General features: G+C 46.7%; 2 protein-coding genes and 1 non-coding gene across 4 annotated transcripts in view; 2 read left to right on the forward strand and 1 right to left on the reverse strand.

Moving 5' to 3' along the window:
- The window catches only part of DEDD (death effector domain containing), a 126,113-nt gene that overhangs the window by 91,464 nt on the left and 7,539 nt on the right, over positions 1-27,110 (reverse strand). The gene's annotated exons all lie outside the window — the stretch shown is intronic.
- On the forward strand, positions 3,310-25,452 carry PCP4L1 (Purkinje cell protein 4 like 1). 2 transcript variants are annotated; one of them, XM_066371320.1, is made up of 3 exons: positions 3,310-3,517; positions 23,063-23,117; positions 23,947-25,452. In XM_066371320.1, the coding sequence occupies exons 1-3, from the start codon at positions 3,509-3,511 to the stop codon at positions 24,087-24,089; spliced, it is 207 nt and encodes a 68-aa protein (XP_066227417.1). In that variant the 5' UTR covers positions 3,310-3,508; the 3' UTR covers positions 24,090-25,452. The 2 variants fall into 2 exon arrangements, with proteins under 2 accessions (XP_066227417.1, XP_066227415.1); XM_066371318.1 differs by lacking the exon at positions 3,310-3,517 and adding an exon at positions 15,666-15,814.
- LOC136396445 (U6 spliceosomal RNA) lies at positions 20,074-20,180 on the forward strand. Its single transcript, XR_010749732.1, has one exon. It is a non-coding gene; the product is annotated as a U6 spliceosomal RNA (small nuclear RNA).

Genomic DNA, 27,110 nt, shown 5'->3' on the forward strand with positions numbered 1-27,110 from the left:
ACTGTAAGCTCTATGTCATATGGGTTTTCTTTTCCCAATACCCAGCATGGGTCCTGGCCAGAAAGTGTACTTAATAGCCGATGAGTAATAGAAGAGCTTTCCCAATTTTCTGGTCCTGAATTCCAAAATCACTTTGAATTCTCTCCTAAATCTTACCAAGTTTCCTTGCTTCTTTATACCTTATGTCTCTCTCTCTCTCTCTCTCTCTTTTAGAGAAACTGGTATGTGTGGAGGGGAACAGGAAGCATCATCTTGTAGTAGTTGCTTCCTGAATGTGCTTCGACTGGGCAAGCCCAGGGTTTTGAACAGTGACTTCAATGTTCCAGGTCAATGCTTTGTCTACTGTGCCACCACAGGTCAAGCTACACCTTGTGTTTCTCAGTGTCCCTTCTCTTCTGTTACTCTCGCCACACTCACCCAGATTCTTTTACTTTGTATACTCACAATATCTCCATTGTGTCAAATCAGTCCTGTGTTTCCCCTGTCAGAATACTATCAAAATGCTATTTCTAAGAAGGTCAGGTACAGACAGACAGGAACGGAGAGAGATGAGAAGCATCAATCATCAGTTTTTTTGTTGTGACATCTTAGTTGTTCATTGATTGCTTTCTCATATGTACCTTGACCGTGGGCCTTCAGCAGACTGAGTAACCCCTTGCTCAAGCCAGCGACCTTGGGTCCAAGCTGGTGAGCTTTTTCTTTTTTTGCTCAAGCCAAATGAGGCTGCGCTCAAGCTGGTGAGCTAGGGGTCTCGAACCTGGGTCCTCCGCATCCCAGTCCAACGCTCTATCCACTGCGCCACCGCTGGGTCAGGCCATTTGTCTAAGTTTTACACTTCTGTTAAGGTCCAACACGAACCCATTTCCTTCAAGACTCTTTGGATTCTTTTGGTCCTGAACAAATGTCTGTCTTCTTTGGCCTATTACTATTTTTTATTATATAACTTACTGTTGTAGCATACTTGGGCAGTTAATCACTTATGGCACAGGTGGGCAGTCTGTAGCCTGTTTTACAAAGACTTTGAGCTAAGAATGTTTTGTATTTTTGATTTATTTTATTTTTTTAAATTTAAGAATGTTGGCCCTGGCTGGTGGCTCAGTGGATAGAGCGTTGGCCCAGCATGCCTAAGTCCTGGGTTCCATCCCCCATCAGGGCACACATGAGAAGCGACCATCTGCTTCTCTTCCCTTCCCTCTCCCCCTTCTCTCTCTCTTCTTTCGCAGCCAGTGGCTTGATTGGTTCTAGTGTCAGCCTGCTCAGGTGCTGAGGTTGGTCCAAGTGTTGGCCTCAGGCACTGAGGATAGCTCTGTTGACTCAAGCATCGAGTATCAGCCTCAGACAGGGGTTACGGGGTGAATCCCAGTAAGGGGTCTGTGGGAGTCTATCTCCCTTCCTCTCACTTAAAACAAAAAGGAATGTTTTTTAAATTGAAATTTTGAAAGAAGGAAAATAATATTTCTTAATACCCCAAAATTATATGAAATTTACATTTTGGTATCCAAGAATCAAGTTCTATTAGAATATAGCCACACCTTTTTGTTTACATATTGTATATGACTGCTTTCAAACTGTAAGGAGAGACTTGCAGTTACAGCAGAGATGATAAGCTGTTTATTCTCCGGCTGTTACAGAAAAAGCTGGATGACCTCTGATCTAGGATTCTGAATTCCCTTTATAATCTTTGCCTAACTATTTAAGAACTTTGGAGGGGTCTTTTGCACTAACAACCACCTTTTCAATGCTAATTAGCCATTTATTAGAAAGGTAGGGGAAGCCAGAGAGAAGTAGGCTGCAGAGACTGAGTAGGAGCCCTGGACTTAGAAACTTAGTAGCTTAGGCAACCAGATTCCCATAGGAAAGTAAGAGTCAGTGGATCGCAGGTGGGTGAGGGAAAGTCCCGTAGCCTTTTTTCCATCTTCTCTATTTCTGACCAAGCCCAGAGGGTGGAGCTACAGAAAGGGTATTTGAGGTCTTATCTGAATCTGCTGTTGGGATCAGTGGTTGCTGGCTGAGGAAGCTCTGCTATTAATGTCTCAGTTATTACTGGCTAGGAAAGAAACTATCAAAAGGGTTGATAATTTCAGCTAAAGCTGGAAGTGTTTGGCTTTGGCTGACTGAAGCTGCAAGTAGGCTACGAGGTTTTATAATGCCTAGAAGTGTCACAGGCAAGAAAATTGGAAGTATTTCTTAAGGGCAGAAGGGAAGTTAGATATTCAGATAAACAGGAAAATCCACTGAAGTTATTAGAATGATCATGACATTTGCCTCAGTGTCCTATTTCTTTTCATCTTGCTCCAGTCATGTTTTTCCCCCTTAAGACTTACACAACACAGCGATTATTTAGTAAAGCTCCATTTTATTGAAAAATAATCTACTCAGATTGGACTGTGGGCTTCATCTTTCACAACCTGTCCCTACAACTGGGCAGAGTCTACGTGGCTAGATTTAGTCCTCAAACATGGACGACTACATAGGTTGCCACCCCAATTGCTGAAACAAACAAGACTCTTGGAGATAGAACTTGCGTATTGAAACCTATTTTAATGGGAACAATAGATGCAAGGTAGTAAGTGTGTCTTCTTTTTTTTTTTTTCCTCACCACCACGCCTGGCACGGTAAAGGGCACATTGTCAGATTGGAATTGAACGAATAAGCTTTTGGGAGGAGCTCATTACACATTTAGGTGGACACTAGGGGATCGTCACTTTGTTGAAGAGTGTTTTTTGTTTTTGCATTGTGCGGGACGTAGGATTGATGGATCCTAAATGTCTTTCAAATCCTAGGATCTACGATCTTCCAAATCAAAGACATCTTACAATTTCCCCGTTCTTTACCACAGAATACCATCCACCTGCGTCGTCCTCCCTCTGTCTCTCTCCTTCCCTGCCGCTCACGTCCTCCCCTCACGCAGACTGCCACCCTATCACTAAGTCTTAACTCTGTAACATCTCTTGGCTTTACCCGCTTCATTCATTGTTTTCCTGCTTCCCATGTACCCTCTTGATTTCCTTCCAGCCCTTCTCCCTTTGCTTTCCCAAACTCACACGCTGCTCCTTCCCTCTCCCTGCTTCTTCGCTCCCTAGCTTCGTTTTCCACGCTCTCTTCCCGCGACGGTCGCCCCTCCTTCCCGCGCTCCGGCTGTCTTACCCTAGTTGGAAATGCAGCCGGCCTATGAGCCTGCCTCCATTGGATGCGAGGGGCTGTCACTCTGCAGCAGGGGCGCTCCTATTGGTTAGGGTAGAGGCGGGCTCCGAGCTGACTATAAAAGGCAGGTCCTGAGCGGCGGGCGGAGAGGCTTTGACAGGACCCACTGGGACAGACCCCGCAGAGGGAGCCAAAGCCGCCCCGGGAGAGCGAGTGCGCCGAGAGCCGGGCGTGAGCAGAGGCCCCGCACTGACTCCTTGCGTCGCGGGGCAGCCGTGCCCCAGAGCCTGCAACTCGTCGTGGTCGCCACAGCCCCAGGGCCGCGCCTCACTGCACGTGCCGCCCGGTCCGCCCGGCCGCCGCGATGAGCGAGGTGAGCGGAGCTGCAGATCAGCGCTCCGGGTCCCGGGGAGTGGGGGGCGAGAGCGCGGCGCCAGGTGCCGAGGTTCGTGCGAGGGGTCAGGGGTCGGCGCCGGGGGCTGTGGAGACTCTCTCACCCCGGGGCTCTGGGAAGCCACCGGAAGGAAGGTCGGGTGCCCGCGGAGGGCGGCGCGCTGGGGAGGGGTCTTCGCCACGTTGCGCTCTGCATCTGACCTGCGGCTCCGACGGGGGGGGGGGGGGGGGGGGGAGGGGGTCTGCCGGACTTCCCTTCACTCGGCTGGCTTCCGAGATCTCCTGCGTGTCTCCCGGTCACCGTCCCGGGGCTGTGCACGCAACAAGAACTTCAGCCGTGGGCCCCGCTGGTGGCCACTTTCCCCTGCCCGGGCACCCCGTCGGGAAACCCTGGCTGCGGGGACGGTGCTGATGCACGGAAGCCCCGTAGTGGGCCGACCGGCTCCTGGGGAAGTGCCCCCTCCAGAGCAGGCCTGCCTCTGCCGCGCCGATCTGCCCTGGGTCTTTTGTCGGGCCGCGCGGTGTCCAGTCCGCCACCTGTGCTGTCCTCTTCCACGGAGCACTGCTCGTAGGTGGGGTGGCCGCAGACACGGGGAAGGCCTCTCCCACTGTTCAGTACCACACCCACAACCAAGGAGCTAGCTCCCTTCCCGGGGCACTTGGTCTGGGCAGGAGCAACGCAAGCTTGATCTCTGTAGCCTCTTCCTAGTATCTGGGGTCTCCTGTCGGAACCCGCTTCCCAGCTGAACGCCAGGTGTGGCTCAGAACCCACATACTCGATAGCGATGTGGTCTTCTGCAGGTTACTAAACCTTGCTGTGCATCGCTTTTTTTAATTTGTAAAACGAGGATAATAGTGGTTGTCCTAATGATTACATGAGATCATATATGCAAAGTATTTAGAACAGTGCCTGGAATAGAGTAGATGCACTCAGCCTATACTAGCTATTGTTATTTTCTGCATGTTTCTTTGATCTATTTTAGAGTATTACAGAAAACTAGCACAGAAATTCTCAAGGATAGGGTTAGTGAAAGGACAGCACCCTGGAGCCTCTGTCTCAGTTCAGATCTTCATCAGGACCTCCACTTCCTCCCACCAAAGTTGTCCAGGGAGCCAGTTAGTGCCAACTGCTGTGTTGTCCTGGTTGCCATGCCCACTAAGGTTATCCTGGTAAATGCAGCTAATCTGGGGGTTGTAGATGGACTAAAGTGGTTTCCAGTCCCCCAACAAGCTGTGACTGTGACCATAGCACCCTTTTAAGAAAAAAAAAAGGTTCCATTTTCTTTTTTCTTGCTTCTTTCAGCCCTAATATGAGAAATGAGGTTTTCTTTGCCCTCTTTTCACTGAGGTATCTAGAGTTCAACGCCCCCTCTAGTGTTTCTAAATCTGAAAGTTGCAATTCAAGCCATCCCCTGGGAGTTTGTGATCTCAAGGCCATGCCAGCATGAAGCTGTGTGGTTAGCCTGTGCTTTTTTGGGGAAGTGCACAGCCTCACTGTAGGATACACTACAGGGGCTGACATTTAGAGTGGTATTTGGTGGAGTGGCAAAGCTGTTTTAGTGGCAAGGAAAACACTGTGGTATTTGAAGGGAGAGTCAAGTCTCAACTTAGCAGCCCAACTTGGCTAGCCTCTTTCAGGAGCTCAGTTAAATGATGAGAATGGGATCATCAGATGGAGACAAGCTGTCAGCGTGTGCAGGGTTACCCGCCTTCCCAGGCTGCCAGAGTAACTGGTTCTAACTATCAATTTACCATCGAAGCTGCCTCCTAGCACAGAGCTGAGCCTGGCTTCAGGGATGAGTATTTATAAAATCCAGAAGCAACCACCTGCATGTACACAGAGACCAGCTATCTCTGAACCAGATCCCCAAAGGGTCTCTGCTTCCTTAGAGGCCAAGACCCAGCCTGTTTTCTTCTTCTTTTAAAGTATAATGAAAAGCGGAAGTTGTTGCCCAGAGCTCTGGATCTCCAGGGAGACTCCAAACCAGTTCATTCCTCTCAGCCCAGCCCCAGGGGCCTCCTATCTCAGGCTGAAGAGTGCAGCCCAGGAAAGCCCTGTGCACCCTGAATCTTATATAAGCTTCATCTCCTCCACCTATTTATTTTCTTGCTTCAGAGAAACTGCATGAAATGCAAGGATTTTGGATCTTTTTGAAGATTCTCATTTCAACTGAAGAAGTAGTCTCTAGACCCAAAATCACTAAAAGTGTATGGATGTTAGGCCTGCTGGGGAGGGTCTTGGCTCTACTTTGCCTTGGTGGCTCTTTGCTGTCCCTCAGCACTGCACCAGAGCATTTCCGTGTGTGTGCGCGTATGCTCATGTGCAGGGTTGCTGCAGGGACTCTTCCAGCTTGTCTGCATTCACAGCTGCAGACAGGACTTGATTACTGCGAATCACCGTCTATTCTTACAGTTGAATAACTTTTCTCTAGTTCCAGTGAAGGGTGGGAAGGGGAGAGGCATTCAGTTCCCAAGAGCTATTGCTATAATCCTTCGTCAGAGGATATAGCTTGCTGCTTAAGGCACAATTGCAAGTTCTTTGATCCTGTTGCATTTCTCAACTGTGAGGAGCTCGGCTGGAGCAATCCATTGGTCCAGCAGTCATTTAATTGAAACAGGGATCATGGACAACTGGTCACTACACTTATGGTGTCTGTCCTGTTTTGGTAGCCAGGGGCTGGAGCAAGAGACAGATCAATTAGAAGTCTCACTAGGGAAGAGCTTAGAACTGGTATTCCCTCCTTTATTATTCTACTGCTGTCCTCTTAGGTAATAGGAATGGGATATCGTACTTTGAGGATCACCTTCTCTTTCCTGTGCCTATCTGTCTGAATCTGCATGATGGAGGTTTGGTCAGGGTGACATCATCGTGTTGTGTCTTCTGTGAGTCAGTTGTTAGGAACCCTGGTAGGGAGTTGGAGGAAATCCACGTTTTTCTCTCTCATTGGTATTTTGTTATTATTATGGTTATATTGGACATATAAAATAGCTACTGAATTTTGGAAATGCCTTCCACCCCTGGAAATAATCTGTCTTCCAAAGTAAGGGAAACTAGAATTAGTCACCCATGCAGGTTGTTGGCTTACCTGCTTTAGCGGAAGTCTTTGGCTGTTAAGTGGGTGACTTTGCCATCCTGTGACCTGGGAGTATGGAGAAGCCTCTCCTGAGCCACAGCCGTGATCGGTTACCTCTGGGAATGTCAAGTCTCTGTAGAGGCAGGCACCCATGCGTAATGTGGCTGGAGGCCAAACACACAGAACTGATACATCTTTCATGTCCGTCTGTGGAGATATTAGCTGATGAAAGTGATGAAGAGGGTGCAGGGAGGGTGTGAGAGATGTGTCAGGTCAATAATCGTCTTCTCAAGGTAGTGATTCTATGAATGCCTCCCTCTGTTTTATTTCTCTTTATCTATAGTTTCAAATTGTCTCTCATGAGTCTATTTTGTCATTGAAAAAAATAAACTTAAAATTTTTTTAAAAATATTGTGCCCTGGCCAGTTAACTCAGTCAGTTAAGAGCAGGGGGCCCCAAACATTTTACACAGGGGGCCAGTTCACTGTCCCTCAGACTGTTGGAGGGCCAGACTATAAAAAAAACTATGAACAAATCCCTATGCACACTGCACATATCTTATTTTAAAGTAAAAAAACAAAATGGGAACAAATACAATATTGAAAATAAAGAATAAGTAAATTTAAATCAACAAACTGACCAGTATTTCAATGGAAACTATGTTCCTCTCACTGACCACCAATGAAAGAGGTGCCTCTTCTGGAAGTGCGGTGGGGGCCGGATAAATGGCCTCAGGGGGCCGCATGCGGCCCCGCGGGGCTGTAGTTTGGGGACCCCTGGTTAAGAGCATTGTCCTGAAGGTTACGGATTTGATTCCTGTGATCCCTGGTCAGGGCACACATGGGAAGTAAACAAAAAATGCAAAACTAAGTGAAACAACAAATATTCCCTTCCTCCTCCTTTCTCTCTCCCTTCCTCTCTCTATGAAAATCAATAAAAATTAAGCCCTGGCTGGATAGCTCAGTTGGTTGGAGACTCATCTTGGAACATGGAGGTTGCTGGTTTGATTCCCCGGTCAGGGTACACACAGGAGCAGCTCAATGATCCTGTCTTTCTCAAATTTTATTTTTTAATATTTTAACAAAAGGAGAGGAGAGGAGAGAGAGAGAGAGAGAGAGAGAGAGAGGGAGAAAGGGGGTGGAGAGGGTGAGCTGGAAGGATCAACTCAGAGTCATTGCTTCTCTTATGTGCCTTGTGCCTTGACTGGGCAAGCCCAGGGTTTCCAACCATTGACCTCAGCATTCTAGGTTGACACTTTATCCATTGGGCCACCACAGGTCAGGCAAAATAAACTTAATTTTGTAGACATTCTTCAAGATAGAAATACAGGTATACCTTTCACTATTTTACATATGAGGAAATTGAAACAAACATTATCTAAATTTACACAGTACTAGCACAAAGTTTAGGGCACAGTACTGCTGACTTCTCGTCCCAAAATAATTTTCTTTTTTTTCTTTTTTCTTTTTTTCTGAAGCTGGAAACGGGGAGAGACAGTCAGACAGACTCCCGCATGCGCCCGACCGGGATCTACCCGGCACGCCCACCAGGGGGCGACGCTCTGCCCACCAGGGGGCGATGCTCTGCCCCTCCGGGGGGTCGCTCTGTTGAGACCAGAGCCACTCTGGCACCTGGGGCAGAGGCCAAGGAGCCATCCCCAGCGCCCGGGCCATATTTGCTCCAATGGAGCCTTGGCTGCGGGAGGGGAAGAGAGAGACAGAGAGGAAGGAGGGGGGTGGGTGGAGAAGCAAATGGGCGCTTCTCCTATGTGCCCTGGCTGGGAATCGAACCTGGGTCCCCCGCACGCCAGGCCGACGCTCTACCGCTGAGCCAACCGGCCAGGGCCCCAAAATAATTTTCCATAAGAGACTCCTTTATTGTGTTACCCCAGTGAATATAGAATGATTTAATTAACATGCAACTTTTAAGGATATATTATAAATACTTTCTATAGGAAATCTAAGCAGTGTGATTTAATCAATGCCGAACAAGAGGATCAAGAGAGAAGAGAGACCAGTAAGGATGATGCTTATCACTAGGGCACATTTTGTTAGAATACCAGGCAGGCAAGCACTATCCTTCGTTACAGGGTTCCTAGCCCTCTTAAAAGTAGGTGCATTGAATGTGCCAAAGTAGAATATGTGACTAGGAGTGAAAGGGGAGGGAGGCTGGAGGCCCTCTTTCCCTGTGTTCTTCGTTTCTGGTGTCCATCATTGGTTCCCATAACTGCAGAGCCTCAAGGACCAGAGGACAGGCTATTTTTTTTTCTTCTGGAAAGAAAGAAAGAAATGAGAGCAGTTCCTTAACTCTAAAGTGTTTGACTTGCAGGACCCAGTGCAACACAGCAGGTGCCTAAGTAAAATCAGTGCACTGATGATCAATGCACTGGACACTTCGTCCTCTTGCATTTGGCCACTTGAGTTTCAAGGAGAGTTACAAAGGCTTTGGGAGGAGAAATCTAAAACAGGGAAAAGAAGAATGTGTTAGATTGGTCAAGCAAGTGGTGAAAGCCTACTGGGAATTCTGAGTGCATGGTTTTTTAAATCTATACTTCAGATCTGCTACTCAAAATGCCTCAATTTGCCCCAGAATTATTTTACCCGCATGAGTAAGCCAAGTCAGAGGCAGACCCAAAACCACTTTTTCAAAGTGATCTGGACCTGCAGGTGCCTATGAACACGTGCCTCAAACCTAGACCTTGTGTTCTCCTCACTGAAGCCTGCTGGGTGCTTCAGTCAGGCCGACTCCTCCCTGAAGGCTGCTGCCTCGGTCTCCCCACCCCCACCCAGGGAGAAGGGGTGCCATTCCCGGTTCTGTTGTCCTTGGTGCTGCCTCCCTCCCACACAGAGAGCCATCCAGCGGCATGTTTGCTTTGTAGGCTGTAGGGGGATTAGTGCGTTTATTTTGGGACATTAACGTCAGGTGGGGTGCACATCAATGATTACAGTAATAAATGATGTGCTCTGGCACTGCCCCCTCCCCCACCTGCTCCCCTCAGCACCGGTGAAGGCTCAGCTCGAAGCTGTGTGCCACAAATAACCACTCATTAAACTGTGGCAGCCCCTGCTGGGGGGAACGGCTGGGGCTATTTACTCATGGCGCACCATGAGCTGGCAAGGCCCAGGGGTTCTGCCTTTGACTCCAGTGGGGGGTACTGCTATTCCAGGAAACAGGGTGAGGTGGCTTAGGGGAGAGGGACAGACTGGGATGGGGGGTGGGGGACTGGGGAGCTCTATTCCTCTAAGGAGTTGCCTGAGATAGAAGGTATTTGGGTTGTATTCTGTATATTCGGAGAAGAATGTGTGTCTGTAGAACCTGGAGTAAGGATTCCTAGTTCTATTTCTGTTATGATCTTGAGGGTGACCTTGAGCGAGTCTTTCTGAAGCTGTTTGAGGACTGCAGCTGGCTGCCGCACTGAAAGAATTGAAATGGTTCCAACAGTTCTCCAAACACAGCAGTCTAGGGTCTTTCAGGGGCACCAGGGATGCAGAGACCTCTCTAAGGTCCTTTGGCAGTGACCTTCATTTAGCACTTGGGGAGAATGTCAGCAGGGACAGAGGGCCCCTTGGAGGGGGGGGGCTGAACCCTCTTTGTCTCCACTCGCAAGCAGATGCAATAACTCTTGTCTCTCTTCACCTTTTGTGCCTTTAAAACAAGCAGGGAGCTTACAAAACCTGGGATTCATGTCAGTACAAAGGCAAGAAAGGGGTCTTTTGGGGCTCATATTTAGAATTTTTTTAGGAATGAGGCCTTTTTTTTGGTTTTCCTGCTCTGGACTGGGGGACAGGATTCTGATTACCTGTGCCTATTATTCTGAATAATAGCAGTACTGCTATGACTGTATGGCATCCAAACTGTACCTGTGCCAGCCTGTGCTATCCAGGTAGGATGCTGCTGCTGCTGCTGCTGCTTATGATCTGTGACCTCCCTTTAAAGGGGCCCAGTGGGGTGAGGGGTAGAAGGAAATCTGGGTAGGTTACCTTTCACAAGATTAGTTCTAACTTGCTGCTTGGAGCAGAGGTGCTTGAAGCGGAGGGGGTGACAGTGTCTCTTTTGGTGACAGTGGTTGCTGTGGCAACACCATTAAAGATGAAGGACACAAAGAGAGTAAGAAACACAGCTGGAGCAGGGAGCAGGGAGCAGGGTGAGTCGGCCTAGAGTAACAGGGCACCTATTTGCCAATAGTGTCGACAGAGAAACAACAGCTAAATCACTGCTGCTTTGACTGTTGTAGGTGCTTTGCCAAGACAAGCCTAACAAGCTATCCTTTTTTTGTGTGACAGAGACAGAGAATGACAGAGATAGGGATGGACAGACAGGAAGGGAGAGAGATGAGAAGCATCAATTGTTTGTTGCAGCTTCTTAGTTTTTCATTGATTACTTTCTCATATGTGCCTTGACTAGGGGGCTCCGGCCGAGCCAGTGACCCCTTGCTCAAGCCAGCAACCTTGGGCTCAAGCCAGCGAACTTGGGCTTCAAGCCAGTGACCTTTGGGTCATATTGATGATCCCACTTTCAAGCCAGCGACCCTGTGCTCAAGCTGGGTGAGCCCGCACTCAAACCGGTGACCGGAGGGTTTCAAACCTGGGTCCTCTGTGTTTCAGGCCAATGTTCTATCCACTGTGCCACTGCCTGGTCAGGCCAAGCTATCCTTTTGAGGCAAGGAATTGATTTACAGGATCATCTTTAGGCTACAAAGGTGGATGAAAGAATTTGATCAAGTAGATATGGTTTATTTGCTTCCCAGGACTAATCTGCTGCCTCTGGTCTCTGTCTCAGGTTCTTCCAAAATGAGACATGAACATTTGTAGAGGTGCTATGCTGGAGGGCCCCCCTGTCCCTCCGTAACCTGGGAGAGGTTCCAAGGTTACAGACATGGGTAGTCACTGTGCAGAATATAGTTTCTGTCCAAGCAAACTATTGTTGAGACCTTTACCGAGGTTTGAGAGCCCCGTCAGCATGTTTGAGGATAAGACATTAGGAAGACAGGATGATTGTGACTTCCAGGGCTGGTTTAGAGTGAAAAGAGATCACTTATGAAGCACCTATGATCACAGAATAAGCCCCAAGGGCCCTTAGAGCAGTCCCAGGTGTTCAGTTCCACTTAGTGGAGATGTGCCCTGTGGCAGGCAGCTCTACTCTCTGACTCCAGGACTGAAAGCAAGCATCACCCCAGGAACTTGGCCTATTTTTGTAGTCAACCCAGAGTTACATTAATTTTTTATATATTTTTATTAATTTTAGAAAGAGAAGAAGAAGGGGGGAAAGAGAGAAGCATCAATTTGTTGTTCCACTTATTTATGCATTCATTGGTTGATTCTTTTTTTTTTTTTTTTTTTTTTTACAGAGGCAGAGATAGACAGGGACAGACAGACAGGAACGGAGAGAGATGAGAAGCATCAATCATCAGTTTCTCGTTGCGCATTGCGACTTCTTAGTTGTTCATTGATTGCTTTCTCACATGTGCCTTGACCGTGGGCCTTCAGCAGACCGAGTAACCCCCTGCTGGAGCCAGCGACCTTGTGTCCAAGCTGGTGAGCTCTTTGCTCAAGCCAGATGAGCCCGCGCTCAAGCTGGCGACCTCGGGGTCTCGAACCTGGGTCCTTTCGCATCCCAGTCCGACGCTCTATCCACTGCGCCACCACCTGGTCAGGCTGGTTGATTCTTTTATGTGCCCTGACCAGGGATCAAATCTGTAACCTTGGTGTATCGGGATGATGTTCTAACCACCTGAGCTATCCAGCCAGGGCTTTAGAGTTATGTTACTTTGAAATAATGCTATTTATTTTATTTTATTTCATTTTCCCCCCTTTTTGTTGACTTTATTGGAGTGACACTGGTTAACAAAATTATGCAGGTTTTAGGTGCCCAATTCTACAATACATCATCTGTATATTGTATTGTGTGTTCACCCCCCTAAGTCAGGTCTACTTCCATCACCATCTATAATAACTATTTTATACACGCTAGGTATTTTATTTACATTCTTTTCTAGCTTTTTTTCACCTTTCAAGATAGATATTATTCAGCAGATGAGAGGTCTGAGCACAGCAAGGCTAAGTAATTTACCCAATGTCACACAGCTAGAAATGGCAGAGCTGGGATTTGAACACATAGTCAATGCAGAGCCAGAATGTGAACAAGATCTGTTTGACTCCACCTAATTTGCTTAATTTGTCATATTGCTGCTTTGCTCAGAAATTGAGGCTTGGGCCTGACCAGATGGTGGCACAGTGGATAGAGCTTCGGACTGGAATGCAGAGGACCCAGGTTCGAGACCCCGAGGTCGCCAAGCTTGAGTGCGGGCTCATCTGGTTTGAGCAAAAGCCCACCAGCTTGAGCCCAAGGTCACCGGCTCCAGCAAGGGGTCACTCGGTCTGCTGAAGGCCCGCGGTCAAGGCACATATGAGAAAGCAATCAATGAACAACTAAGTTGTTGCAACGTGCAGTGAAAAACTAATGATTGATGTTTCTCATCTCTCATCTCCGTTCCTGTCTGTCTGTCCCTGCCTATCCCTCTCTCTGACTCACTATCTCTGTAAAAAATAAATAAATAAATAAAATTTAAAAAAAGAAAGAAATTGAGGCTTGGGAATTATTTATTTATTTATTTATTTATTTCGGGGGGGGGGGAGAGAGAGAGACAGACAGACAGGAAGGCAGAGAGATGAGAAATATCAGTTCTTCCTTGCGGCTCCTTAGTTGTTCATTGATTGCTTCTCATATGTGCCTTGACTGGGGGGCTTCAGCTGAGTCAGTGATCACTTGCTCAAGCCAACAACCTTAGGTTCAAGCTAGTGAATTTGGGTTTCAAGCCAGCAACCCCAAGCTCAAGCTGTTGAGTCAGTGCTCAAGCCAGCAAAATAGGGGTTTCTAACCTGAGTCCTCTGCATCCAGACCGACACTGTATCCACTGCGCCACCACCTGGTCAGGCTAAAGTTTTTCTTTTATGGATTGTGCTTTTGGTGTATCCTAAGAAATCTTTGCTTACTCCAACATCACAAAGATTTTTTCTTCTATATTTTCTTCTAAAAGTTTTCTAGTTTTCATCCATTTGAGCTAATTTTTGTATGGGGTACAAGATCTGGTTGAGGTTTTTTTGTTATTTTATTTTTTTGCATATGGCTATTCAATTCATTCCAGCACTTTTTGTTGAAAAGATTTCCCTAACCTTTTATTATTGAGATTTTTCAAAGTTTGATTCTCCTTTTGATACCAACAGTAGTTGGAGAAGGAATTCAGATAAAGGAAGCCTCCCTCCTTTTTTTTTTTTTTTTTAAGAAAGGAAGGGGTTTTCTTTATAAGAGTGAAGGCAATTGATTGTAAGGATTCCTGAAGGGAAAGGGAGAATGGGATCTGAAGCTGAGATGGGAAAACAGGCATCATCTGAATACTGACTGCTGCCCTGGGAGGAGGTATCGGATGGGGAAAGATGGTGTTGCTGTGCTATATCCCTTGCTACAGTCTCAGAGCCAGCAGGCCTCTCCTTTTCCTCCTTTCCCCTGGGAAGGGAGGATCCACAACCTTGAAGTGCTGAGGGAACAAGTATACTCATGGGGAACTGGCAGATGATGCCAAGAGGATGGAATGGAACATTGGAGCTTTTTCGGCCCAGAGGTGAACAGGAAAGGGATACAGGAAGGTAGGCAAGAAAAGAAACTGAGGCCCTCTGGGGACAGCAGGAGTTGATGGGCCTCACAATTGCTAATTAGTGTTTGGTGTGTGTTGAGAAACAAGAAACATTTGGTCCTCTGTGGGCAGTGAGGCTGAACTGAACCAGGCTCCCAGCTCACTAGGACCTGGGAACAATGGGCTTGAGTGTAAGTGAGGGAGTCATTTGAGATGGAAACCAGTGCGATGATCCTGCACATGGAATTCACAGAATTTGATGGGGAAAAGGGGGTAGTGCTGTGTCATATCCCTCTCTGCTGCCATCTGGCCCTGTGTGTGAAAGACACACCTGTAGGCCATGGCTGCCCCCAGGGGTCAGCCTGGTGTGTGTCAGGAGGCCCAATGACCAAGTGTTAAGGTGAAAAGCCAGAATCAGGGTGGCCAGCTCAGCGGACAGAGCAAGAATGGTCTGGGATCAGGGTCTCCAACAATATACAAGATTACTGGATAAAGGGAGGACAGAACCCTGTGCCCCACGTTCCCAGGAGAGTGTACATGTAGAAAGCATTGGGCACTGTGATTGAGAGACTGGTCCCACTACCTGTGAGATTGGAAGGAAATCATGACCCCTAGGACCTTCCATCCAGCCTGGAGATTGCCCTGCTGTGTGTGCGAACTCATCTATTAACTTGGTCTCACATTGGACATCCTCCTCTAGTGTGTGTACACACATGTCTACGCCTTGGCTGGGGATCAAGAGATGGTGTGATGTTCAAGAGCGTGGATTCTGGAGTCTCACTGTCTTGGTTGAATCCTGGCTTTGCTACTTCTTAGGTAGATTACCTTAGGCAAGTTAACCTCTTGGCCTCAATTTCTTTATCTGTAAAATGAGAATAGTAGTAACAAGACCTATCTTGTGTGACCAGGCAGTGGTGCAGTGGATAGAGCATCGGACTGGGATGAGGAGGACCGAAGTTCGAGACCCCGAGGTTGCCAGCTTGAGCACGGGCTCATCTGGTTTGAGCAAGGCTCACCAGCTTGGACCCAAGGTCTCTGGCTCGAGCAAGGGGTTACTCGGTCTGCTATAGCCCCACGGTCAAGGCACATATGAGAAAGCAGTCAATGAACAACTAAGGTGTCGCAACAAAAAACTAATGATTGATGCTTCTCATCTCTCTCCGTTCCTGTCTGTCGATCGCTATCTATCCCTCTCTCTGACTCCCTCTGTCTCTGTAAAAAAAAAAAAAAGACCTATCTTATAGGTCTGTTGTAAGGCTCCAGTGTGTTAATGTTGTAAAGTGCTTAGAAATTGGCAGCTAAGGCGAGGCAGGCTTACTGAATTATCTCACTGCTGCTATTTCTGGTCAGAAGAACTCAGTATTGAAAAAAGTAGATAAGCACCTGAGAGTTTGCAATCCATACCTGTTTAGAACAAGAGGCAGAGAGAGAGAGTCTGACAGCTGCTCACCTGCCACAGCTCTTGTGAGTTAGAATTGTTCTTCTGGACATGCAAGTTTTTGTTAGAGACGCTCAGAGCATGTGGTTTCTAGTTTACCTAGAGTGGACCTCCAGCCTCCTTGGTTTACCTGAGGTATGATTTGCCTGATGGCTTGTGGGTGGATGTACCAGAGGACCTTGATTTATTTAAAATTTCTGTGTTTCTGGGAAACAAATAGGAGGGTTGGGGCAGAGACCAGGGACCTGTGAAAGGGTAAGCAATGGACAGAGGATGGGGGCTAGCAACCTGTGATCTAGCTGCTCCTGCTCCCAACCTCAGCAAATCTCATACAACTAATCCAGAAGTCCAGTGCTGACAGTGGCTACTTTGAGACCTGGCAGGAGAGGGTGGGGGCAGGAAGGCAGGAAGTAGAAACCCCAGCATGCTCCTTTTCAGCAGAAGATACGCAGATTTCAAGAGCATTATGAGTCATAGGGGCTTCTTCTCTTTAAAGCATTCTTTTTTTTTATCTCACCAGTGACCTTTCATAAATTTAAGCCAAATGGAGCTGTGAAACCTGGGGGTCTAGACAGTATCTGAGCTAGAGCTCCATTCCATGGTCAGCCATCTCAGGAGAGACTCAGGAAGGGGACAGCTGGCAGGGCAGAGGGAAAGGGGTTGCCGGTGTGGTTCAGTCCTGATGCATTGTCCTGCTTAGCAGATTCAAGAAGGAAAGCAGAGCTGGAGAGAAGGGACGTGTTTAGAGTTAAGATTCATACAATACTTTCTTCCCAAGGGGAGGGGCTGCGGTGAGAGGAAAGAATTGATGGATTAAGGCAGGGGTTGGGAAACTTTTTGGCTGAGAGAGCCCTGAATGCCACATATTTTAAAATGTAATTCCATGAAAGCCATACGACAACCCATGTACCTTACGCATCATCCAATAAAAATTTGGTGTTGTCCCGGAGGACAGCTGTGATTGGCTCCAGCCACTCGCAACTATGAACATGAGCGGTAGGAAATGAATGGATTGTAATACATGAGAATGTTTTATATTTTTAACATTATTATTTTTTTTATTAATGATTTATCTGCAGGCCAGATGCAGCCATCAAAAGAGCCACATCTGGCTCGTGAGTCATAGGTTCCTGACCCCTGGATTAAGGGAACAGGATTAGTGTCAGAGGGAAGATGGTTACAGCAAGGAGTAGAGTCAGGGATTTGCTGGCAATAGAGAAAGCTGGACTTGAAGTCAAAGATCATGGGACTAAAGAATTTGCCTCTTGATCATGACCTTGTGTCTGGACTGTTGACTCTAATCTTGTTACCGCACACCCTGTCCACACCATGCTGTTGCAGTGTGGATAGACCTCTTGTGATGATGGTATGCCAGAATGGAAGGTGTCACTTCGGTAACTACTGGGGCATTACATTGATAACGTGAGGGGAAAAACAAAACAAATCTTGTTTTTGGATGACAGGAAGCTCATGGGGAAAGAAAGGGTAATGCCTGCCAATCTCCTGAGTCTCAGGAACAACTCTTCTCACGGAACTTTTCATTTGGTTAAAGGCAGACTAGCAGGAACTACACAGGGTTTCAGGAACACTCTGTGCATGTTCTTCTAGATTTTCAAGTCAAAATGTGTATCTGCAGAGATAAGCAACCTCTATCTTTTGTAAACATTGGACTGTATAAATTTATAGCCTACTTTAAAAAATACTGGATACTTATTTTATAACTGCCTGATATCTTCAGTACTTGCACAATGCTAAGAATACACAAATAAGTTACAAGACTTGAAAAAGTGATAAAAATGTGACCAACATGTCCTTTGAAAATCATATGTGGGCCGGATCTGTGGTGGCGCAGTGGATAAAGTGTTGACCTGGAATGCTGAGGTCGCCGGTTCGAAACCCTGGGCTTGCCCGGTCAAGGCACATATGGGAGTTGATGCTTCCTGCTCCTCCCCTCTTCTCTCTCTCTCTCTCCTTCTCTCTATCTCTCTCTTTCTCCAGTAAAAATGAATAAATAAAATCTAAAAAAAAAATTAAAAAAGAAAAAGAAAATCATATGTGATCAATGAAGCCATCTTAGTTTTGCCCCAAATCTTCACAATAACATTCAAAAGAATGGGGTTGTCTATCTACCTAACAATTTTTAAATTTGTCACTTAAAAATGTTTTTAAATGGAATTTATTGGGGTGATATTGGTTAATAAAATTTTATATAGCTTTTAATGTAACCTACTTTTGAAGACACTTTCCCTAATATAACACTACATCAGCATTTTTATCTTAATTTTTATTTCACTTTAAATTATTATTTTCTTTTAATTTCCCCTTAACTTCTTTATTAGAAAATTTTATAGTTGAAAGCGCATTCCTAGGCTTTCCTCCTAGATTCAGTGGCTGTGAACATATTAGCATATTTGTGTCAGTGTGCAATAGTATTCCGTCTTGTAGAGCAGTGGTCCCCAACCTTTTTTGGGCCACGGACCGGTTTAATGTCAGAAAATATTTTCATGGACCAGCCTGTAGGGTGGGATGGATAAATGTATCATGTGACCGAGACAAGCATCAAGAGTGCATCTTAGACGGATGTAACGGAATCTGGTCATTTTTTAAAAATAAAACATCGTTCAGACTTAAATATAAATAAAATGGAAATAATGTAAGTTATTTATTCTTTCTCTGAAGACTGGTACCAAATGGCCCACGGACCAGTACTGGTCTGTGGCCTGGGGGTTGGGGAACACTGTTGTAGAGGATAGGACAGCCTTGTGGTTGGGAGTGTGGAATCAGTAGGCTCGCCCTTGGGCGTGATTTTTAACATATGCTAGCCTGTTTCCTCAACTATAAGATGGGATGATGGCTCAGAGATCTCAGGTAATTAAATGGGATAATGTCTGGCATATAACAAATGCTCTGTAAATATTTCTTGAGTACTACTTGCCTTATTTTCCACACTTAACCTGAATGATCAGACAGTATCTTGATGGGTTTTACTTTAAATCCATGTCCATTAACCTCACGTGCTGCCTGGTAATCCCACCACATCTCACTAGTCGTTCTCTGTCTGGCTTACTCAGATGATTATTTCACTCTTCCTCCTCTCGCCTAAAACCTCGTTGTGTTAGTCTCCTTTATTCATGGTTTCACTTTCCACAGTTTCAGTTACCCATGGTCCACCATGGTCAGAGAATATTAAATGGAAAATTCCAGAAAGAAACAATTTATAAGTTTTAAATTGTGAGCTGTCCTGAGTAGTGTGATGGAATCTCATGCTCTTCTGTTCTGTCCTGCCCAGGATGGCGCTCATCCCTCTATGTGCTGTATCCACACTGTATACGCCACCTGCCCATTAGTCACTCCGTAGCTTCCTCTGCTATCAGGTTGAATATCATGGTATCACAGTGCTTGTGTTCAGGTCACCCTGTTAGTAGCCTAATGTGCGTCACAATGCTTCTGTCATTCACTTCACTTCATCTTATCATGCAGACATTGTGGCACCTCACATCATCACAAAAAGGGTGAGTACAGTACAGTAAGCTATTTTGAGAGAGGGACCACATTCACATAACTTGTATTACAGAATATTGTGAAAACTATTTCATTTTGTTACTAGTTATTGTGATTAGTCTCTTCATGTGCCTAATTTATACATTAAACTTTATCCTAGGTTTGTATGTTTAGGAATAAGCAGTATATATAAGGTTCGGTTCTATCTACAGTTTTAGGCATCCACTGGGAGTCTTGGGGCATACCCCCGTGGATAAAGGGGACAGCTGTATTCCTGCTCCATCCTCACTCATAGCTGACAACCATGCTTCTGGCTTTATGGAGAAAACAGAAGCAATCAGAAGAGGTTGTTCACACATTTTCGTCACATCTACCACCTCACTTGCATCTGTCTGTACCACGTTCTGTGCCTTCCTTCCTAGGTTGTCAATGAACTGGTCCTATTTCTAAGGTCAACCTCCCTACTCGTGCACCAGGTTCATTTCCTTTTGTCTATTCAGGGCATCACTCTAGTAATTATGTCCTCCCTCTGTGTGTCATCAATTTTTCCTTCTGTACTAAATCATTTCCATCTTACCAAAATACCCTCCCATGACCCCACATTCTTCCTCTGCTGTTCCCCAATTTCTTTGCTGCTTCTCAAAGCATAGCTCTTTGAAAGAGCTATCTTTACTCACATATCCATTAAAAAATCCAACCTATTCTACACAAAAATGTCTCAAGTCTGAATGCTTCCTCCATCATGTCCATCACCATCATTCTAATCCAAACACGCATCATGCAGCTTGTACAAGTACAAGACCCTCACCAGTGTTTCCTCTGGTTTCTCTCTTGCCTCTCTACATTTATTCACCACCCAGCACTCAAGGTGGTCCTTTAAAAATATAAGTCCAGTGCTCACTTCGGCAGCATGTATACTAAAATTGGAACAATACAGAGAAGATTAGCATGGCCCCTGCGCAAGGATGACACGCAAATTCGTGAAGCGTTCCATATTAAAAAAATATGTGTGTGTGTGTGTGTGTGTGTGTGTGTCCATGGTTCCCTCTGCCTCAAACCCTGTAATGCCATCAACCCAGAAGAGAATCCAAAGACATGCATATTCTGGCTACCCATCGGCTTCATTTCTTATGCCCTCTCCCTTCCACACGCAGCTCAGCCCAGCCGGTTTTCTTGTTCCTTGAACACACCAGGCACAAAACCTGCCTCAGAGACTTTCCCCTTGATGCTTCATCTGCCTAGAAGTCTGTTTCCCAGACATTCTCATAGTTTGCCCTTTCATGTCACTCAAACCTCTACTCAAATATCACTCACCAGAGAGGACTTCCTAGATGCCTTCTTGGCACTTGGCACTAATTGGCATAATTGTTTGATGAGTTCAGGGACTTTATTTTACTTACTGCTATATCCTCACTCTCTAGGATAATTGTTGGTATGTATTAGACACTGATATCTTTCTTCTACATTCTGTTAGTGTATAGAACAGTGATCAACACAGGTAAGTCCTTGATAAGTATCAAAATAAGGTAGAAACAGCATAGTCTGCACAATGTGCACTGGATTCTATCAGCTTCTTAAAGTAGAATGCTTGTGTCTGGCAGTCATTTAACAAAGGTTTGCATCTGTTAAATGAGGGATAATACTTTATACTCCATTGAGCTGTTCCAAGGATGAGATGAAAAAATATTTGTGAAAGCACCCTGGTTCTTGTATTTTTGCAAATATCAAGTACTCAAAATTGTGAAATGAATAAACAGAGCCCAAGGGTGCCCAGGGGTCTACAGGAGTGTGTTAGTCTCTGAGGAATGTCCAGATGAAACAGCTCTATTGATAGGATTCTGAGGAAGGGGAATTACCTTTTAAACTTAACTCTCTGTCTGAGCAGAGAGACTGGGGAAAAAAAGCACACCAGTCTCACTTCAAATTCATGACCTTGGCCTTGCGAGGGGTCTTAATGCTTCCTGGCAATCTTGTTACTGTTCCGTCGTCCACCCTCTCTGCTGCGTCCTAGGCCACTGTTCCACACCTTCTCCCCTCTTGCTTCAGTACTGCATTCCACCTGCTCTTGGATGGTGACCTGTTGCCTATTTGACTTCAAAAAACTGAAGCGGTTAGGGGAGACCTCGCAAGGGTTCCCACCTGCCTCCCGCTGGGCCGTAAGCTCTGCCATCCCCCCAGTTTCCATCTGAGCTCCTGCTCAAGGCCACACTCTACTCTGCACTAGCCCTCAGTTCTGTTCTCTTCCACAGGCTTTCTTTTCCCTGGCTTTCTTCCTGGCTTCCGCAGGCTTTCTTTCTCACAGGGTCATTTCTCTGAGGGTGTAAAAATTCTGTGATTTCTGCAGTCTAAGTGACATCTTCCTGTCAATAATGTCCCCATCAAGCCACACCAGTCATCCTCATTTCTTTGGAACTCCTTCTCTGTTGGCTCCTTCAGTTGCCATCCTCCTTGTTCCTCCTGAACCCACAACAGCCAGGTGTTTGCTCCCTCCTCCACCCTAACTTCTCTTGTCAGTATCACCAGTGATTTCATGCAGCAAACACCCAATGGTCAGTTCTCAGTTCTCCCCGAGACTGCCAGGCTGCCTGCAGAGTTGGACACAATCACTTCCTTCTCCTTCTTCATATGGTTCTAAATTACTACAATCTCTTGGCTTTTCTCCTACCTGACTTCTTTTCTATGTTCTTTATTGATTTCCCCCCACCCCTCGTTTTATAATCTCTAATCACTACATCTCTATCTGCTCTTTTGAACTCACCCTTGGTGATCTCATCTAGTCTCATGGCTCTAAATGCCATCTGTGTGTGAATAACTCCCAATTTATATCTATAGGGCTGGTTCTTCTCTTGAACTCATCTTGGATAGCCAGCTGCTTATAAAAGCATTTCCTCTTGGATAATTAACAGTCATCTCTAACTTGTCCAAAACAAGCTCCTGATCCTCTCACTGAAATCTCTCCTCCGGATGTCTCCTTCATCTTGGGAAATGCCAATTTCATTTTTTAAAAAGTTTCTCAGACCAAATGGAGTCATCCTTTTAGTGTCATCCTAGACTCCTCTTTCACAATGTCAATCACATTGCTTAGCGCTTGAAAATATACCCAGAATCAAATAATTTCTTGCCACCTCCACTGTCACCGTGCTGATGCATGCTACCATCACCCTTGCCTAATGTTCTACAGTAATCTCCTAACAGGTTTTCTGCACCCCCCATGCCCCTTTTAGGCAAATTGAATATCTCCCCATCTCACTTGTAGTAAAAATCAAACTCCTCAGAAAGACTTGCAAGGCCCTACATAAATCTTCCACACCCCAGTTATATCTACTCACCTCTACCCACTGCCCTTCCTTCCTCCTCCACTCCGGCTACACTGGTCTCTACTGTCCCTCAAACAGGCTGACCACCTCGCACCCAGGGCCCCTGGAAGCTCTTACCTGGACACCCACAACCCTTACTCTCTTATCTCCTTCAGCTCTTGACTCAAATGCAGCTCTCATAGAGACTTGCTGACCTCTTTATAAACCGGTGCTTCTCATTGGCACCACAGCACCCGCTACCTCCCTTCCCTGCCTTTTCTCTGTAGCACTTGTTCCCACTTAACATAATAAGCATTGTGCTTATTCATCTGTCTTCATACTCTGAAATGTCAAGTCCATGAGAGTGAGGTTTCTGTCTGTTTTGTCCTCTACATTTTCCCTACCACCAATAAATATTTGTTGGTGACTTTTCTCTCCCTCTCTCTGATCTCAATAACCACTTTTTCAAAAGACTAGGAGGGAATGCACCTCGTAATAGGGGGCTTGAATATGATGATGGTGAGTCTAAGGGGATGGCACCTTAATACTTCCATGAATATCTAACATCCAGATTTTCCTTTTCCAGCTTAACACCAAAACATCCCCAGCGACCAACCAGGCACCTGGCCCAGAGGAAAAGGGTGAGTGGGATTGGGCTAGGCAGCTTGTGGAGCAGGTGAATGACACCAGGGTAGAAAGACAAGTCAGGAGCTCCTAAAGTCAGATGCAATAGGAATGTGGATAAGTGAAACAAAGTGCTAGGTTAGAGCTATTATATCTGTAGGATTTCTTCCACCTTTTCCTAAGTTCACCTACATATATATATATATATATATATATATATATATATATATATATATATATATATATATATAGTTTTATTTTCCTATTGATTTGAGAGAGAGAAAGAGAAGAATAAGGAAAGATAGAGAAAAAGAGAAGCATCAACTCATTGTTCAACTTAGTTGAACACTCTTTGATTGATTCTCTTATGTGCCCTGACTGGGGATTGAACCCGCAACCTCAGCGTACCAGGATGATGTTCTATCACAGAGCCACCCAGCCAGGGCCTCACCTACCAGTGATTCCTCTTTGATTTTAGAAACTGGCTCTGGAGTGGTCAGAGACAAGCACAGTATAGGAAGAAGCTCATCAGATAATCCCAGCCACTATGTCAATCAAATTGAAGGAGAGCTGGGGACCATGCCTGAGCTCCAGGGCTCTGAATTATAGGATTCAGGAATCAGTGGTGAGAAGAGACACTTGTCATCTTGGTACAAGAGTAGCAAAGCTTCCAAGTAACTATAGCTAATTTTCAGCCTGGGGTCCCTGACTCAAACTTCTAAGAGAGTTGTCAGGCTTTTTTAGTGTTAGCGAAGGTTGGGGGAGCCTCTCAGAGCCCAGCAGAAGTGGAGAACAGGGTTGGGCAGTTCTGGTTTCCTTGGTCACGAAACTCTGGTCTACCCGCAGGAAAAGCTGGCAACGCCAAGAAGGCCGAGGAGGAGGAGGAGATTGACATTGACCTGACGGCACCAGAAACAGAGAAGGCTGCCCTTGCCATTCAGGGCAAGTTCCGGCGATTCCAAAAGAGGAAAAAGGACCCCAGCTCCTGAATGAGCAGCCTTGCCCATACCCTGCTCTCTCTCTCCCCACTCACAGCTCTGACACCCATATACCTTTGTCTCTCTGTCCCTCTAGCCTCTCGTTAAGGCAAGCTCTACCCTTACACATTCTTTCCTGTGGCCCCTGAACCATCACAGCAGTAGAGGTACAAGGAACAGAGGGAAGATGGAGAGTTCAGCTGGCAGCCACTTTTCTGAGGATGGACCAGCTCTCTCTTTGGGATAAGCCTCCTTGACCAATACCTCTGCCCCAGGAGGTTGAAATGGAAGAGGCTTTGAGGCTGGGGGAAGGACCCCTGACCATGTGGAAGGGAGGGAAAGACTTCAGACCAGGGTGCCTGAGGGTGGGGCCTCTGCACCATTCTGCCTGTTGTTACAAGAGCCACACTTCAGGTAACGTTTTCCCCTCACCTCCTCTGCACCAACACCTCCACTCCCCTCCTATGCGCTGAGCTGCAGTGGGAACAGGAGCCTCCTGACCCCCGGGCAGACCTAGTCCAGCAGCTTCCACATAGTGCATGCTGAGTAGATGTGTGCCAAGCAGGGCAGAGGGACTGGGAGGGGCGAGGAGAGCCCTTCACTATCGAGGCTGGGACGCAAGGGGCAGAGGCAGGGAACCAGGAACTGAGGGAGATATGAGGAGGAAAGTGGGGAGATCTCCGAGGACACAGGTTACTGCAGTGAAAATGTGCTCTGTGAAGGATTCTTGGGGCTCTGCTAACTTGCCTGCCTCTAACCCCCACATCCAGCCCTCCCCAGAGGCCACACAGGCCAAGTGACCCTTGTAGCTCCCACCTGCCCCACCATGGAGTCAGGACAGAAGTGGAATAGCCCACTCTATGTGATTTGAGCATGTTTCATAATTATTATATATATAAAAATAACAAAAACCCTCAAGTGGGGTCGTTTAACCTCTACTGTTTTGTTTTTTTTTCTTGGAAGGAGTATGAATGTCAGCGGGGCTGGGGGTGGGGGTGCTGTGGTGACACAGGGAACAGGCGCCTGAGCACTTTAACCCCGAAGCCTGCCCTTCCCTGTCTCCTCAACCTTGCCTTCACCTCGCTTCACCGCCCACACTGCCTTTATCTGCTGCCTTGCCACCCCCGAGCACCTGCTGGCATTCGCTCCCTTCCCATCCCCTCCTGCTGAGAGCACACCCAGTTTTCCTGCTCCCTGTCCTCATAGGACCTGCCTTAGCTGTCTCTGCAGCTTTGTTCCCCACTTCCCACACACACACCTGTTTTTCAAAGAAGATGCCTCTGGGTCACACTGACGACTTTAAACCATGAATTAAATAAAATGGAAGCTTTCAGTCCTGGCCTCCTAGGCAAATAAAAGGATCAACTTCTTGGCACACCTGGTGTGAATCCAACATGTCCTGGTAAAAAGGAGTCGCCCCTGTTCCTTGTTGTAGGGGAGGTCAACAGGGCTCCCCTTTCCTGGAGATGTGAGCTCTGGGGAGCTGGCTATAAGGAGGTGGTGAGTTGTCACCAGCCCTCTCCTGCAGGCTCCACTGCTTGGAGGATGATCTGCAGGGCGCCGGTGTGATCATTGCCCATTCCCATTTCTTGCTCCAAAAGTATTATACTTGTCCTCATACATATATTAAGGAAAGGGCATGGTAGCAAACACAGGCTGTAGCTTTGGGAAAGAGAGTTCTAATGAGAAAGTAGGGGTTAGGCCTCTTCTGCAGAACTTGTGATCATTCAGTGATGGTTCTGAAGCTGGCCTTTCTTTGCCGGGCTGCTCACCTCTACCACCGGCACTCAAACTGAGCCTCTTCTCTGTAGCCTGCAACTCCTCCAGGAGCCTTGGACTTCATTTCTCTCCAGTCCCTCTAGTCCCTACCACTGCAGACCTGGTTCTGAATATTGATTACCAAGGATTTGTTGAGTGCTTTTTGGTGTGTGTGTGAACCATCAACTCATAATTGCGACACTTTAGTTCATTGATTACTTCTCATATGTGCCTTGACCAGGGGGCTCCAGTTGAGCCATTGACCCCTTGCTCAAGCCAGTGACTATGGGATTCAAGACGGTGACCATGGGGTCATGTCAATGATCCCATGCTCAAGCCAACAACCCCACGTTCAAGCTGGTGAGCCCATGCTCAAGCCAGATGAGCCTGCCCTCAAGCCGGCAACTTTGGGGTTTGGAACCTGGGACCCCAGCGTCCCAGGTCGACACTGTCCACTGTACCACCGCTGGTCAGGCACGTGAGTGCTTTTTGTGAGCAAAACCTGCACATCTTCAGAGGAGGTTGATGAATGCTCTTATACTAAGTGCTAAGTAGAAGAGATAGGTGCTAGAAACAGTCACGGAGGAAACATATGCAGTTATCACATCTGTACCAGTGATCACTCTTTTGTGAGTTTCCATCTGTTGCGCAGCAGAGCTGGGTGTGCAGTCCCTACAAAAGTGGAGAGGTCTGGAGGTATAAGCAGGGGGTGCTTTGCAATACGTTCCCAGAGCCCAAGCCAGGAGATGATCTTGGGACAAAGGCTGCTAAAGGGGAAGGATCCTGCTCGCCTGACAACCTACTGCTAGGGACTGGGTGTCTTTGACCTCTCCTCGATCTTGCCCCAATATAGAGTCAGCTTTTCCCAGTTGGGTCTTTTCAATCTCTTATTCTTCCCTTCACCCTGTAAGAATGCCCTTTAAGGGAGCTGCCCTTCCTGCCCACCTCTGCCTTTCTCTCTTACCTTCTCGCCCTCGCTGCATTTCCATCGTTTCTGGAGTTGTGTGCAGTGCCAGGGGCCCCTGGCAGCTTTTCAACCCTGCTGGACTTGGCTCCTGAGAACTAGTCCTCCCCAGTCTCACTCTAGTGAGCGGCTGCCTCCCCTTCTCCCTCATCTTCTCTCCCAATGTAAATGCAGAGCCTGACACACAGTTTCACATAGTAGAAGCCCACTGGATGATGGTTAAACATTTGAATGTGTCTTGTAAGCCTATTTCAGAGTTCAGTGCATGCCACGATGGAAGTCCATACCGTAAAACCAAGTTCTGAACTGAA

Source organism: Saccopteryx leptura, chromosome 2, assembly GCF_036850995.1.
Source record: "Saccopteryx leptura isolate mSacLep1 chromosome 2, mSacLep1_pri_phased_curated, whole genome shotgun sequence".
Classification (NCBI taxonomy): Eukaryota; Metazoa; Chordata; class Mammalia; order Chiroptera; family Emballonuridae; genus Saccopteryx; species Saccopteryx leptura.

Coding starts and splice junctions, on each gene's coding strand:
- PCP4L1 (XM_066371318.1), top strand. CDS start 15,731: ATGCAAGTTTTTGTTAGAGACGCTCAGAGCATGTGGTTTCTAGTTTAC. Junction 15,815..23,062: donor GCCTCCTTGGTTTACCTGAG/GTATGATTTGCC, acceptor TTCCTTTTCCAG/CTTAACACCAAAACATCCCC. Junction 23,118..23,946: donor ACCTGGCCCAGAGGAAAAGG/GTGAGTGGGATT, acceptor GTCTACCCGCAG/GAAAAGCTGGCAACGCCAAG.